The sequence below is a fragment of the Chelon labrosus genome (genome assembly GCF_963514085.1).
Source record: "Chelon labrosus genome assembly, chromosome: 5".
In the NCBI taxonomy this organism is placed as follows: domain Eukaryota; kingdom Metazoa; phylum Chordata; class Actinopteri; order Mugiliformes; family Mugilidae; genus Chelon; species Chelon labrosus.
In genome coordinates this window covers 11,059,039-11,075,829 of record NC_140341.1, presented here as the reverse complement: position 1 = coordinate 11,075,829, position 16,791 = coordinate 11,059,039, and the positions used below count along the sequence as shown (strand labels likewise).

The 16,791-nt window shown below is 44.5% G+C and overlaps 1 protein-coding gene across 2 annotated transcripts; it reads right to left on the bottom strand.

The window, feature by feature from the left end:
- Window positions 1-11,248: 11,248 nt before the first annotated feature.
- Window positions 11,249-15,028, bottom strand: gpr18 (G protein-coupled receptor 18). 2 transcript variants are annotated; one of them, XM_084544095.1, is made up of 3 exons: window positions 14,374-15,028; window positions 13,573-13,622; window positions 11,249-13,373 (listed from the first exon to the last, which is right to left on the bottom strand). In XM_084544095.1, exons 2-3 carry the CDS (start codon window positions 13,611-13,613, stop codon window positions 12,350-12,352), a joined length of 1,065 nt encoding a protein of 354 aa, XP_084400221.1. In that variant the 5' UTR covers window positions 13,614-13,622; window positions 14,374-15,028; the 3' UTR covers window positions 11,249-12,349. The 2 variants fall into 2 exon arrangements, with proteins under 2 accessions (XP_084400221.1, XP_084400222.1); XM_084544096.1 differs by lacking the exon at window positions 14,374-15,028 and having other exon boundaries at window positions 13,573-14,264.
- Window positions 15,029-16,791: the final 1,763 nt, after the last annotated feature.

Below are 16,791 nucleotides of genomic sequence, written 5' to 3'. Positions count from 1 at the left end.
AAAAAAAAAAAAAATACAAAAAAAAATGTAAAAAAAATAAAACTTTCCTGTTACTTTCCCTAAAGACTCTTGGTGCTGAAACACCTGTGTATATTCTCTAGACATAAGCTGATGTCAGTCCTTTTACTGCAAAACAGTTTAGACATTATGTGTTACAATCAGAAGGAGGAGGAGGAGGAGGAGGAAGGAGGAGAAAGAGGAGGAGTGTCCCATGTTCACATTGTGTTTGTTCCTTTTATTCTCAATGGAGTGTCTAGGTCTGTTGTCACTGATAACTTATATAGCTTCTCGAATCATCTCTTCATTGTACTTCAAAATTCAAATAAAGTTAACATGTTGATGATAAACTATGTGAGTTAACTGTGTTGCCCGTGGACGCGACTCGGCGCCGCCGAGCGGTCGGACGTCCCCCACCCACCCCGCGTGACACTGACGTAACGCTGAACGAGACAGGTTGATCCTCATGTATGTGTAGATCGTCAGCATAACACAAGAGCTCAAGGCGATCCAATTTTTCTGTATTCATCTTTTGGAGACATTTACAGCCCTTTTAAAGGGGAACTACTGTTTTTTACAACCTGGACCTCATTTACTCACCCATATAACTTTTTTGTAATTCGTATTCCTTCGGGAGATAATTAGATCTGCATATATCCATGTAGTGGGAGTGACTGGGGCACCGAAACGCAGCCTTTAAATAACATTATCTGCCGCAAAACTTGTTCATTTCACCAATATTTTCTTATGATACGCTAGTGCTATTCCCCGTTGAGTCCGGAGTTACCTGTTATCATCATCCGGGGCCTGTAGATTGACCTACGGACCCCGGATGATGTCTTCTGACCTGGATGATGTCGTCTCTGAGCGGCGTGCACACCTGCGACGGTCGGCTTGTTTACCTCTAATTTGCTACTGCTATGGTTCGTCCACAACCTCAGAATCGGAAAAATATTCAGTCAAAAAAAATAGCAGTATTGGTGAAATGAACAAGTTTCGCGGCAGATAATGCATTATTTAGAGGCTGCGTTTTGGTGCCCCATTCACTCCCACTATATGGATATACGCTGATCTAATTATCTCCCGAAGGAATACAAATTACACAAAAGTTATATGGGTGAGTAAATGACCGTATTTTATGCCAGAAATAAGGTCCAGGTTGTAAAAAAACAGTAGTTCCCCTTTAACCCTTCTTCTCTGTATTATGTATGCGCAAAAAAAGAAAAGAAGAAACATTGCAGGTTTAACTGTACTGTAAAAAAATGAATGAGCATATTGTTCTAAGTAAAAAAAAAAAAGTATGCATAATCGAACGACGAGAATATCCTTTCTTTTCCTAGTGCAGATGGGAATGTGTGAAAGTCTTTGCATGTGTGAGTTTTTCTTTTTTCTCAAAGCATCCTAATCCTAGATAAAATATGTAAATGAGGGTGTGACCGAGCTCGCTCACTGTAAATAAATAATTTCATATGTATGATGCTAATTCACGATATATTACCATCAAATAAACAAACGGTCTTTTAACCAGCTGGACATGCCAAGGGCTCACGCGTCGTAATACTCACTTTATTCAACACTTTCTGTCCTGGAGCTCTATTTTCAAATCGCTTTGTTTTTACAGTGTAACGTCGTCGACTTTTTATAACGACTACTCGCGCTAACCTTTCTTGAGACATTCAGGTTTTTTTTGCTCCGGAGACACATTAGTCAACTGCAGCAACTCACACTCAAGAATGACTGAAAGAGGTGGAGCTCTTAAAACGCGTAGAAAGAAAGAAATATGAAATCGACATTGAGAGACAAATCTCTCAAGTAAGCAATTCTGAGTGAAATGTGTTGACACAGCATGCTTGGCCCGGGCCCGTTCTGCATGCTTTTTAAAGCATGGCCGTAACACAGCCACAGAGATGAATAATTGACTTATTGCTGCATAATTCAACGCCGCATTGTGAAAATTCAAGGCCTGAAATATTTCAAGCTTTTCTTTTTCTACTTCTTTCTGTTTTTTGTGTGTGTGTGTGTGTTAAAAATGAGGTTAAAGTTTCAATCAACCTTGAAAGAACAATATGACACACAATGGGCAATCAATCACGAGGCGGCGCTTCTCGTAGAGTTCAGACTTGTCGCGGCTCCCACTCTTAAACTTAAGCTCACTCTGGAGTGAAAGAAACTCTGACACGCCGTCCACTTTATCCATTTAACGGCTCGATCGCTCCTTCTTTTATTTATTTATTTATATGTATTTTTTTTTTTTTTTGCTGTGGTGAAAGATTCACTCTGCTCACCTCCAATGAGCTCGCGAGACGTGCGGCTATTACTCAGATATTCTGTTTATTTCTCCATCTGATGCCTTTTCCTGCACTGGCGTCTGAGGGTAGAGGCCCCGCAGCTACATGTTTCATATCACTGCACATTTTGTAATAAATTCAATTCGGTACAAATATGACCATGAGGCACGGAGACTTTAAATACCAAATGTGCATTATAGATGTGTTGCTGCGTTTTACTTCACCGTGCCGCGGAAAGTGCAGCGCTGATCGCGCATTCAGAGCCGTGTGTTTTATTTACTTGGCTTGGCGCGGGGATGTGCTCATGAAGACATCACCCGGACGCGATTATTCCGCATGATCCCGGTTCAGCCCCAGTGTCACGTCGCTCAATTTGTTGTCTTTGTGCTCGCTTGACCAGCTGAAAGAACACGCTTGTAATTCATTTTATTTTTTTTGTTTTTAACACAAAAAGTTTCAGAAATGAAGTTATATTTGTGCTTCGGCTTAATGTCAGCCGCGTTGTTAACCCCGGCCGGGCTAATTCCTCGCTCATCGCCGCGTCCGGGAGATGAGCATTTAGCGAAAGCCGTCATATTGCGCGTCTCCTGATAACTCGGTGGTGCCCCGAGTCTGCGGAGAGACATTAGGAAGGTGCCGGCTGATCGTCTGAAAGATAGGACTAATGTCACCTAATCAGATAGACCATTATGTATTAGCGAAACTACAAAACAGTTTTATCTGACAAGGGCCAGGCCACATTACCTAAATTAACATTTTGCAAGCACGAACATGGAAGACCACAGAGACGAGAGGAAGGCTACAGGAGCGCGGCCTTCGCTTAGACATTCGGCAGTAATTATTAATTTATGATTGTCTCTGGTCTTAATGAAAATGAAAGCCAGGAAAGAGAACAGGGAGGGATAATGTGGCGTGAAATTGAGTTTCATTTGTACAGGGGCCACCTTTTAACTCTACGCTTCTTAGGCGGAAATGGAGCCGAGCTTTCCCCCCTCTCCCTCTCTCGCTCTCTGTCTCTCTCTCTCTCTCTGGAGATGTTTTTTTTTTTCTTTCTTTATCGTGCTCTCTCTCCTTTCAGTCTTTCAGTCAAAGCTTGTTCACATCCTCTCATCCTTTTGTGATATTTGGGGCCAACACGCCCTTTAACATCTCCATTACTCTCATAAGGCCTTTTCAGAATGACGCGAGGCTCTTTGATGTCTTGATAACTATGTCAACAAGTTTCTTGAATAGAAATGTCTCCGCACGGCGCTTCTTTAATGTCAACAAGGCGCCGGAGAAAGGTCTCAGACCAGGTTGCCATGAGAAGGCGCGTGTGGGGGAGGGGGAGATTGACGAAGACTGATTTGCAGGAGATTGCTTGCCGTGTAAAACCCCGTTGACGTAATGTGACCGAATCAACTTTTAAGTGGTTTATTCTGAATACAGGAAGTGTTGGTCCTCGCGGAGGCCGACGTGCCGGTTTAGGGCTTACACTTGTGGAGTGATAATGGTTTAGCAGCTGGAGTCAAGGAGGTGATAACCATCTTTGCACAAACAGGTGCAAACACAATAGGCATTAGATATAGCATTTTGCGTACGACTATGAACCGTGAACAGGAACAACAAAATTTTTTTTGCCGTGCCACACAGTGCTCATGACCTTTTTTCTTGAAGATTAGTTATTCAACTTTGCCGGACAGTCACAGTAACGAGCAACCCACAAAAACCCTGTGATTTGTTTTCACCTTTTTAGATTTAAACTTTACTGATCCACAAGAGAAACTGCTTGGTCACAGTAGCTCCGTAGAAAAATAGACTGCATGTCTAATATTCTCTCTCTTTTTGCTCTGTTTTTGGTCATCACCCCTTTCAGTGGAGAACTGAAAGCTGCTTGTGACCAATGGAGAAGTGGTTCAATTTCCATTCTCGGTTTTGCGCACCAAAACCCAGAACCTACAATGTTGTTTACCTGTGAGAAACAGATGAGATGCAGCATTCTGTTCTCCATTATAAACTACATGAGGTCAGCTTTTTATGGCCGACTTTTTTTTTTTTTTTCTTTAGGGGGAGCCACAGTAAAGAAAGAAATGATCAGTATTTACTTTCTTTTTGCTCTGTTTTTTGGTCATCGCCACTTTCAGTGTGAATTTGACCAAAAATATTTGAATCCAGAGCCTCGATGAGACCAGACGAGATCTATGATATTCTGCCCACTATTAGGAACTATGCACAGGAACTGCAACTTGAGTCCAGCATTTAAAGGTTAACACAATATATCTTTTTTTTATTTTAATTTATAAGACATATTACTGCACTTTGCTGGATAATCACTGGCAACATGTACAGCGATAAACCTACAAAAAGCCCCCAAAACGCTGACTTTATCACGTTTTTAGCTGATGTGGGAGAAAACACATGAAAGCGGTTACTTTCTTTTTGCTCTGTTTTTGGTCGTCACCACTTTCACTGTGAATTTCGCCAGAAATATGTTGGTCGCCAAGAACTGAAACCACTATTACGAAGTTATGCACGAAAACCGCTACTCGAGTCCAGCATTTAACGGCTGGGTTTTGTTTCATCGCCACTTTTGGCTGAGAGCGGCTCTGTTGGGTCCTTTCAACTAACACAGTTAGTTCAGTTTTGCGCGTTTTGACCGTAAAATAGCTCACTTCAGGACCTATAACATTGGTTCCCGCCAAAAAACCAGACAAGAGGAATGGGTTAGCGTCATGAGTGTCTGTTATTAGACCTGTAAAAACAGAAGTACAGAATGAAGAAGTATGGGCAACTCAAACCATGAATGAAAGTTGCTGGCTCAGTAGACGTGAGGTGAGTTGCAGTTTCTGCATGAGATAAATGATCAGTAATCACGTGACCAGTTGTTAATAGTCTGATTATAGCCACTGGCTGTATTTGTTCCCGCTCCTACCAAGAAACAAGAAGATTTGAAACTTTCCAATGTGTGAAATACAATTTCTTCAACTGTCTTTCATCTGTAAAGGGATTAAAATAAATGAAGCATCAATCCTGACTGAATCATTGTTTCGGTATCAGTTGCTGACATTGCACTTACAATAATCCTGTTGTCATTTTTTTCTATTAGCCCGAGCCACAAATCTTACTTTAGAATATTTAAGCAGCCACTTTACGTCCCGGTTTATCAATACAATATCCAGACTGTGGAGCCGCTTCATATCTGAAGTGGCATCTGCAAGCTTCTGCAAAATTACTCACGGCCCGAGCATCCAAATCACCGGGGTTGGTTGTATTAAGTCAATTACATTTTTACAATTGTGAGCGAGGGATGGTTAATTTAGTTTGACCCGAGAGCGCCCCCGACGCTCCCCCGGATCGCAGATGGATGAGACGAGTGACCACAGGCGTAAGGGAGTGTGCGCCTGAGTGTGTGTGAGCCCACTGGATTAGTCTTCATTTGGTGCCTCTGTCATAAGGGAGGGGAAGACTGAGCGCTGCGTGGCACGGCAAAGAAAACACACACCAGGGTCAGCGGAACACACACAAACACAAGCACACGCTATTAACCTCCCCCCCAAGCTCATCAACTTTATTTTGCAATCTTCCCTCAGAACCATTAGAATACCCTGAAGAAATGACTTTCCAATTAAAGGGGATCTAGAAGAAGGAGTTTTTTTTTTTCTCCTTTCTTTTTTATCCTCGTCTCCTGGAGTTCTTTATTCCAATAATTTAAATTGGAATTGATTTTTCAATTTACCCACTGACTGTTATGGACACGCAGAGCACGGCCAAATAGAGCTGTGTACCTAGAATATTTGTCATTACAGTGCGAGTGCAACATGCGAATTTGCATAGGCTGCCTAAATAGTAACGCATTTCCTCCTGTGAGACCAATCAGGCAAGACAACAAATTCAGGCCTTGAGTGATTACAGAGTCGGGTACTTATGTGGCGTTTCGTGGGAAGGTTATTCTGTTTTTTCCTCTTAACAGGTCAATAGACAATTTTCAAACCAACGTGGTTAACAGTGACTTTGAGAAGTGTTTAAAAGGAAGGCTGATAGTAGATTCAGATCCCCTGCATTTAAAGCCGTCATTCAGGCCAGAGTTAAATGTTACGCAGCATTTCTCACAAGCTCCCAGAACAGAAGGAGACAGTAGTCTGTCCCAGGCAGCGAGCTCCAGCCTCACGTGTTCCACGTTTGACAAACTGCGCCTATGAACTCTGCAACAACAGCAGTTCCAGCTGCGTTCTAATGAGCATTTATTGTGTCTCTACTGCGGCGCTTCGCAGAAGCCCGCTTCAAAGCCGACCAGATTCTACTTGAGCTGTTTTACAGATGCGCCTCGGAATCCGAGGCCGTTCTTCTGTGGACGAATGGTTCTGTCTTTTGCTCCTGACAGCTGCGCGGGCTTGTTGTTCGGCTCTCTCCTGAGTTGTTTTAATAAAGTTGTGCTGCAGGAATAGTGAGAGAAGATTAATGGACGCACAGGAAGTGTGGCAGTTGTGAGAGGATGCAGGACAGAGCGGGCCAGCAGCCATCTGTTCCCTCTCCTTTACAGCTCTCTTAATGGAGAAGCAAACCAAACAACATGGATCTGAGCCCTGCAGACAGACACACACACACACACGTGCACGCGAGCGCACACACACACACCTCTGTTGCGCGGAGCTAAACACAAAACATCACTTCATACGATAGAGATGAGAGCCGGGCTTTTGTCATTGTATTCCCCCATGTTGGATGTGGTGTGAGTGCGCGTGCTGGCGTCAATATACGTGTGTGTGCGTGTTCTGTGTTTTTTTTTTTTTTTTTTTTCTCCTACCTTTCAGCGAAATAAAGTTGGGTGTGAGCCACGGCTGTGAGATTTAGATGAAAGACACAGTCTGGATGGAACGTGATTAAGAGATATGTTCTTGAGGCAAAACAGGACTTGGCATTTGCTGAGACAAAACCTAATCAAATTAAAGCAAAACACGGCCATTGTTGTGGAGTGTGTTCTCCCGCTTGTGTCACGTTTTTTTCCCCCCCTTTTAAATGAAACGGTGCAAAATGGACACGCCGGGCCTCGCGTCTGTGCAGCATCAACCGACGGCTGCGGTTTTATTCAGATTTACACGCAGGCACTGACTAATGACGGTTGTGCCCAATGATGCCTAAAGCGCTTTATAGAGCTGTCTGGGTTATAAAAAATGTTTACTATGATGGAGCTGAATGGCTCGCTGAAAGAGTATTATTGTTTACAAGTTATTGTTTTAGATTAATTCACTCAGAAGAATTGTTAAATCCTCCACCAGAACAGGCGCGGCGACCTCCGGTTCAGCCCTCACGTCAGTAAGTCGTCTTCCCCCTTTCCGTGAGTTCCCCCGGTGCTCCGTACGTATTATTAGCCTCTAATGAAATCTATAGTCCAACTGTTTCTCATTTGGTTTGTTTTGAATGAACGCAGACCATGTCACGTTAAATGACAACATGCATCGTCTCCCTCTTTCTTCCAGTGAAGACATCTGTACGACATGATGAAGTTTCCTCTCTGAGTATCAATCCTGTAATTGAGCTCGGGGAGAGGAGACGTGACGTGCACACAGAGGAAGCGAAAGGCCTCCCCCCCCCCCCCCTCCTTCCTCCCATTCCTCCTTTTCTCACTCTGTTTTCTCACCGGCTGCATCCTCCCTTCTATCCTCTCTACCTCCTTGTGCGCTGAATTCGTCAGTCAGCTCTCTTTTCGACGCACATCAGCTGAAATAAGTGCGCCGGGGCATTAGCCGCCATAATATCGCTCGCCGTTCAGGGAGCGCTGCACTGTGGCCCCGGCAGAGGAGAGAGGGGCTCAAGAGGGATCTCACAATAGCGTCTTCGCGGGCTTTTCACAACACTGCACTCTGAGTGTGACCGCGTCCCGAAGCCACGACGTCTTTATTCGGGCCTCTTTATCCGCCTTGTAATGTGCCTTTCTCATCCTGCCCGTACGACGCCGCGGATCATGAGGAAAACCGGAGTGAGACCGGATTAAATATTAACACGACCTGACACGGTCCCCACCGGAGCTCCCATTCCACTTCACGTGATACAATTAAAAAAAACGTTCCCACATGCATTGAGCAGGAACATTGTCAAGAACACGCCGCTTTACACAGACTTAAAAATAAATCTTATTCTGATCTATGGAGAAACTGACAAGGAGTCAGGCAGTCCAAGGTTTCCATGCAGGCACTTAGCTGAGTTGGAAAAAAAAAATAAAACACACACACACACACACACACAGAAAGGGATGAGGGCTTTACATTATTTATACGTGCTAATGGCGGCTGGCTACGTGTGTGTGTGAATCAGCAACAGAACAATCTGCTAAAATAGACACACAGCTGTAATCAAGGCCATACGTTTCCTCTCCTTCTCCGGTTCCCTGCTAAATACAGGGTCAATTGGAGTCAGTTGGGCAGCATTTGAAACTCTTGCAGTAGATTATCTCCTTTTAATGGAGACGAAAGACACTGTAGAAGTAGATTGCCAGAGGAAAAGATTACCTCTGAAGGGCTATCGTTGCTAAATGTGAAGGAATACCTCACACGGCTCCTACTGTACATACGATAACACCGTACATTTACCGCAGATAAAAAAAACAATGGCTCATGTGCTTAACCCAGTTTTCTCTGCAAAAGGAATCCATTAGTCTCATTGTGCAGCCCTTAAGCTCAGCATCACAGGAGGGGCTGGGAGAGGCGGGGCGGGCGGGTTGGGGAGATGGCGGGGGGGGGGGGGGGGGGACCCCACTGTTGCACCGCTACATCCACGCACATGTGCCTCTCATTTCCTATGGCAGTCCAGAAGTATCCTTCAACATCCTATTGTAAAGTTTACCAGGGGAGAGGTTCAGTGTATTAAAGTGCCCTGCGAGAAACGCTAAATGATGTAAATGCAGGCAGCTGCGCGCCGCTAATGCCGTACAGTAGACGAGGAGGCCCAGCTGAGGTTGGATGTGTACAATATCTATATAACATTATGGGCTCTCTTTCATGTCCTCGTGCTCTCTTAATGGGAACAATATGAAGACTAATGGTATAGTAAATGTATAGGGAACCGAGCTTCAAACAGAAGTGCAGCATGTTCAGTTTCTGTTTTGGATTCGGGATGATTTAACACAACGATTGCGGCTTTTACGTCGCTCACGGTGCATTTTGGGAGTTTGCACTTACCTCTTGGATGGGCAAAAGGAGCGCTTTTCAGACGCTTCGTTTTCTTTTCTCACCCTCTCAGTCGCAACACAGGTGTTACAAAGTGTATATTTTCGCTCCATCTCTGTGTTTTAAACTCGACGAGCCCCCTCCGCCGCCGTTCAGCGCGTACTCCCCCCCTCCTGGCAACTGGAGAAAGACCCCCTGGAGTAGAAGCAGCGCCTGGTTGGGAATCATGGCTGCAGGCTGTTTATTTCAGAGGGGGCTCATTTGTCCCAAATCTGCTTCAGCCCTCGCGATACAACCGTACGCGGAACGAACGCGCGAGACGCAAACGCTCGAGAAACCCTTTTAATCGCAATAAGGACAAATAAGTCCAACAAAGCGCGGCTTGGGGAAACAAACACGGCGACACTGTCTCTGATCATCATTCGGTGGTGTGCTGACACGCAAAACTCTATTAAGCTGTCTTCAAATATGCAAAAATGATATGATTTTACAATGATTACATATTCACTTCCCCAGCTGGCTGGCTCCGAGCGTCTCCATTTGTCATCGACTATTGTGTCCAATTATATGATTAGCTTTGAACACTCCAGCACTTCGAGAGCTCTCGTGTGTTCTGCCGCGCAGAGTGATTCACAAACAAAGTCATTACAACATGTATTCACACATATCAAATAACAAAACAGATGGCCAGTGCGCCTGCCGCCTGATTTGTTTTCCACACGAGTGGTAGGAGGAGGAAAAAAAAAAAAGTATTCTGTGTGAGCTGTGTTTAATGCTGACTGTTTTTATTCCCAAAGAAGAGCAGCTGGCTGTCGCGCTGTTAGATCAGCTCCTATGAAAGACAATCTTGTTTTCATTAATTTCTCTACAACAAAGGCACTTGTTGGGAAGATTTAGAATTACAGCGGGTAAAGCTTCCGGATAATTCATCACAGGGACTTGACAGGAAACTTAATTGTTTTAAATGCCAGTTGCTGTGAGCGGTGTGGCTGGGTTTCTCTTTGATGCCTAACAGGTGGGACAGATAGACGACCCTCTGATGTTTCATTTGACCTCTGACCTCTGGGCTATAAATCCGCTCGTGGTCCGCCGGCCAATAAACCTTTCACCGTATGATGAACTGCACTTCCCAGAATTCTCTGTGAGATGAAAATCTTGTACTTCTTGCATTTAACACAGTGTAAATCTACCCCTTCTGTATCGTACGGGCCGCTTCCAGTCATCCCGACACCATATGTACTCAGGGTGCGGTGTATCCCTTCACAGTGAGAATACTTGTGCCTCTCTTTAAACCTCTCTTTAGTTAAGTCTGTGTTTCTGCAGCGTGAGGAAAGAATCACAAACGGCGATTGATCAGCCATATAACTGTTCTGAGAATTGCAACGGCGCGTGTGGTTACATCACATGGTGCCTTGACTGTCTAGTTGAAAGAGACACCGCATAGTTACCCATCAGCACTGCCCTACCGTCTAATGCACTTCAAACTTGTGTTGATTTCTCTTTTGCAATTTGCAGCACCAACCAAACTCTTGGGTGCTGCATGCTCATGCAGCGCGCCTATCAAAATCATTCAAACACGGGTCTTTTTTTTTCCTCTTCCCCGCACTCCCGTCCTCGTCACAGACACGGAATTGTCACGCATTCAGTCACTCGTCCGTCATCGGAGGCGCAAACGGCGGATAAATTGCACCTCGGCGCCCGGCGCTCGCAGCACAGACCTGACACTGAAGTATCCCCCGCGCACGAAAGGTTTTTCTCTTTTAAGGTTAAGGCGGCTTTAAATCTAGCAAATAGCCTCCCTGACATCTCTGGAGCACGTTACTGTAAATGCACTCCGAGCGACTGAATCATTTAACATCTGATCAATACTATTCGCATTGCACTGTAAACACACTTTGGTCGGATTCTCGCTGGAGGAGGCTGTTATGAGTGTTGTTAACTGCTCCGTGCGACGGGGTGGAAGGATTGTTTCACAGAAATGACACCTGAAACATTTTATTTTTTTTAAAAAAAGCTAATTGTAATGAGTAAGAGTACAAGAGAAGTATTTAAGGAGCATCAAAGCAGAGAAAATAACATCTTTCAGTGTTAACTTTACAAAACTAAATAAGGCTCAGTTTTGTGCGGTTGCAGGTAGACGGGGATCTAGCTGTGCCATGCTGCCATCACCTGGTCAGTAAATTTACAACAACTTGTGGTGCGTGCTCTAATTATATCCTGTATCAAGTGACTAAAACTCCACCAATATGAAATTAAACCAGTCAAACATCAAACTTCATTTGCACCTCGTACGTGTGACATCATGCAGCACCGACGCCGATGCCTCATCGTTTCTCCTCTGTAGGAGCGAGGTGCTACAGAGGCAGAGAGAGAAAAAAAAAAAAAGAAAAGAAAAAAACCAGACACAGTGGCCAAACAAAAGCTGCAACCTTTAAGAAACCCACTATCATTTCCTGTAGGTTTCCCCCCGCAGAGGCTGTCAGGGCCTTTATATAGTTCTTGGCAGACACAGAGACGTGTGAGAAGAATTGCAGTGTTTGTGCACAACAAAGCTAACGCACAGATACCGTGGGCTGTGCTTTACCAGTAAATGTTGATGAGCTTTATTTTCACCTGCCTGTATCACACCTGAGCCGCCCGTGCTTTGTCTACCAGAGCAAAGATGCATGGGAAAAAAAAAAAAAACACACACACACACACATCTCAAGTCTCATGGGTGAGTCAATCAGCTCTGAACACAGATGTTTTTGCCACAACAGCAGCACTCCCATACTGTGAGTGTAAATTGCTCCTCGGAAAATTAATTGCAAGTTTTGATCCTTCTGATAATCAGCCGCGCACACGGCGAAGCATTCGGTGTTGCGTTGTGCCGAAGGAGTGCACAGTATGTACAGTATCAGTGTGCCGCGTGAGACTGAAGTTTCATATCATGGCGCTGGTCAGGTTGCTCATTGATCTGATGCTGCCCGTGTGAGTGTGCCTGCTCTTCCGCCTCACGCTCCGGAGATAGTTCCTGTACAGGATGACGCTGATCACGCGGTCCTGGAACTGCTTGGAGACGATGTAATAGAGGATGATGTCCAACACTGTGCTTAGGTTCATCAGGAAAGTGGTGAAGACCGCCCCTGTGCTATACCCCCCGTCTTCGCCTCTTCCCACCAAACGCAGCACTAAACAAATGTGAAAAGGCACAAAGCACACCAACACTTGGATGATGAGCGTGATGATAATCCGGATGGACTTCTGCTTCACTTTGGGTTTGAGTTTGGAGGTGCGGCCGTGGATCAGGTTGTCCACGATGACAAAATAGCAGCCGATCATCATGCATATGGGGACCAGGAAGAAAAAGATGAGTCGTACGAAGTTGACGGGGTTGTCGTGGCGCATGTAGATGATGTCCTGCATCTTGATGCAGGTGGTGAAGTTGGAGATGCGATCGGGGTCCTTCTCCGAGAAGAGCAAAGGCACGGTGCTGCCTAAGGTCATGAGCCACACCCCTAAACTGGCCACCACAGCCTTCGGGACGTTCCTCAGCTCCTTGCCGTGCTTCGGCTGGACGATGGCCATGTAGCGGTCGGCGCTGATCAGAGCGAACAGCCACAGGGCCATGCAGGGGTAGAAGATGGTGAGAGCCGCGCTGATGCGGCAGAAGAGATCCCCAAAGGGCCAGTAGTCCTGGTGGTGGTAAACCATCCTGAAGGGAAGCAGCAGGATGAAGGTGAGGTCTACTACCGCCACATTTATCATGTAGACAGTGACTGAGTTCCTCTTCTTGGTGGTCAGGGCAAACACCCATAAAGCAGTGATATTAACTACGACTCCTATGACGAAGACGACGCAGTAGAAAATCAGGCCTGAGATGCGGTACTCCACCGGTCCCTGCTCCGGCCTCACAGCTGCCTCAGACACCACAGACATGTTGGACGAGTTTAGATCCACTGTCATGCTGTAAATAACAGAACACAGGAAGTCATGTTGGTCTGTACGTCCCTCATGTTTTTATGATTTGGCCAGTTGATACACCAAAACCTCGAGGATCAACTACATCAAGCTGATTAATTCTATAACTTACAGTGACAAAAACACAAGTGAAAAGACTGTGGTTTTAACTTAAATAAGAACTAGCAACTAAGAATGTAACTGACCTATGAACATTAGGTGGAAGTAATCCCTCCTCGGTCCACATGAGAGCAACCTAAGAGAAAAAAAAAAACAGAGAAAACATCATAGAACATCATAAAACAGCATAAAACTGTGATTTGTCCTTTCTGTAAAGTCATCATAGGTTCTGTGCTTGAAAAACAAAATGTAGGAAGGAATCAGGTCTCCAGACGCCGCGGTTAAAATAGCCAGAGGCCGCTTCTAAATAAGGACATGTGTGTACTTTACAGTTTGCAGAACAAGCTTGTTGGTCATTTGAATACTTATTTTTAACAAAAAGCCATGCAGCTGCTCTCAGAGCAATTGAGGAAGGGAAAAAAGAGCAAATGTCAGCCCAGACGTAAGGGTACGTCCCACGTTAGAAAAGTGCGCAATGCACAAATAAAAAAAAATAAATCAAAAAAACAAAAGTGTGTTGTGGTTAGAGCAAAGAATGCTGAGGAGCGATTTTATGATCCTCAGATACCGATGCTGTGAAAAGTGACCTTGATAAGAAATCACGTGACTTCTGCATTCAACATCACACACAAACACAGACACACACATTCCCCAGCTGTATTGTAACATGTATTGTGTGTCAAGTGAATTATGGGACATCCCATGACATTAAAAAAAACAATACTGTAACGGCGTGGCAAGAAGCAAGCAGCTCATTTAAATCCCTTCGTGGTCAAAGTTAGCAACACAAGACAAACTCACACGGTACTCCCCCCCCCACAACTACAATGTGAGACACATCAAGTAGCTACGCCTGGACAATAAATAAAAAAAACAAACAAACTCACCACTGAAATCAAACCAACATCTTGACACGCTTACACCAACAGGTTTGGTGAAGCGAAAGTGACTTTGTGAAGATTTATCTGCCAAAAGGAGGAAGTGAATGCCTTCTCAAATGCTAATGTGATGAAAATGGTGGCGAGACTGAACTGCAGTGTAAAGCCCCCATCACTTCCTGTGTCGCCCGTGTGCTTCGGTTTCTGTACTTTAGATTCCTTTACAGTATCTGCGTGGTTGGAACACAAAGGGCTACAGCTTTCCACAGTCTGCAATTACACCCCCTTAAAGAAAATGATGTGCCATTAGAAGTGGGAGTGTGTTTGGCAGGCAGAGAGATGGCAGATTTAGGGCGAGTTATTGATTGGAAAAGTGGGGTCTGTCACAGCACATTAGTTCTCAGGGGAGTAATCCACAGCAGGTTGCTGTGAGAAGCATCTGCTGCTGGAGAGAAGTAATTAAAAACAGGATGTTGAGGCAGTTGCCATATAAACAGGAAATAAGACGGTGGTAATAGACACTTCACGCTGATGCTGTGAGATGGTTTTACACCACATCGACTTAATGGATGCAAAGCGCATACCTCAGGTGAAACGCTCAAGGTCAGCCCGGACCCGGATTGAATACAGATTAATGTGTGTGATTAATGTGTGTGTGTGTGAAACGGCGTGTGAAACAGCCATGAATTAGGACGTTTGGCTCAAAGCACATTGTGCAATCAAAACTTCCCCCGATCTACTAACTGCAACTTTCAATTCACACAGTATACTCTATGAAATATACACTTCCCCATCGACTTCCAGTATGTCCTGTCACTCTTTATTCGACCACCATTAAAGCCTAAAGTGCCTGTTGTCACATATTTAGGTTTGATTTTGCCCCCAAACTCCTTTTAATCGCCGTGCTTTCCGAGCGGCGTTCAGTGTTCGCCGCTCATTCGGTCTAATTCTTATTCCTGGGAAATAATTATCTATCGGCGTGTCCTCTTGATGTGTCTCAAAAATCTCGTACCAGATGGTACTTTGTGTTCATTGCAATATGTTGTTATGACAACAGTCTGTGTGATGTTTTCCTCTCTTTGATACTTGTCAAGTGGCTGCCTCGGAAAGTATTTCACTCCTTAATAAATGCTTTTTTGTTGTTGTCACCTGCATAATAATAATAAAAAAAGAAAAGCGTGCACCTGTACTACATTTATAATTCACAAATCTGGAAAAACACCAAATTCGCCATTTTGTTAGACTGTTAACATACACAATGTATTTTGTATTCTGACTAGTACAATTTGAACAAAAAGGCTGATATATCCTCTTTTGTTAGCAACATTTAGAACTGATGCATGCTGTCTGAGTAAAGCTACTTCTGCTTGGTTTATGATTACCCTTTTAGCCTAATTTACACTGCCATCTAGTGGCTGTAAAGAAGTACTACAAAATAAAAATTTAATTCCCTGTTACTGCATGAAAAATATTAAAACATTTTACTGTATGGTATCAATGTCTTAAGATTTCCCAAAGTCTGTTTACGTGTTTAGGTTGGAACAGTGATGCAGGGTTTGAGTGCTGTGGCCTTACTATGTGTTTGGATAACTGGCAAATCTAAATCAACTTTAGGTGTGAATGCAAGTGTGAATGGTTGACTGTTTCAGCCCCATGACTGACAGGAAACCTCTTCATGGTGTGACCCTGCTTTCACTTAGTGTCAGCAGAGATTGGCCCCGGCCGAGCTGTCACCCTCAGGTACACCGATCAGCCACAACATTAAAACCACTCACCAGAGAAGTGAAAAGCATTGACCATCTTGTGACAATACATTCTGCAGTGTTTTGCTGGGAAACTTTTGGACCTGGCATTCATGTGGATGTTACTTAGACCAGGCACCCCTCACCCCGTGGCAATGAAGCTCCTTGATGGCAGCAGCCATCCCCAGCAGGGTGCAGCCTGACGCGGGCACACACACAAAAACACTTTAGGAACCAGACACCACAGGACACCCTCAGAAGGCCCATGTCTATTCTCTGATGAGTCCCAACTGTTTTGGAGGCACAAGGTAGACCTACACAATATCAGGAAGGTGGTCATAATGTTATGCCTGATTGGTGTATAAGCAGACACACCTGATGCAGGGGTTCTCCAACCTCTGCAAGGACTATTAACTGGACTGAAATCATTCTGTTCATTCCAATTGATGGAGCTGAGTACATGGACGCTAATTAAATCGATCCCATAAGACGTTTTTACATACCACAAAACATGGAAGCAGCTTCTGAACTTCCTGTTGAGTGGATCATCTAAATCTTACACCACCCCTCTCAATCTGATTGCTGCTGATGGGGCCGGTCTGTTCAGACTGAAGCAGTCACATGAGGCATTTTTGTCCGTATAAACAAAACCAGTTTTAGGGAAGCAACTGAAAGGTCAGATAAA

Bases quoted from the DNA above. Each gene is read 5' to 3' on its own strand.
- gpr18 (XM_084544095.1), bottom strand. From the start codon at position 13,613: ATGTGGACCGAGGAGGGATTACTTCCACCTAATGTTCATAG. The intron at 13,374-13,572 runs GTCAGTTACATT...TGTTATTTACAG, and splicing joins CTTCCACCTAATGTTCATAG to CATGACAGTGGATCTAAACT.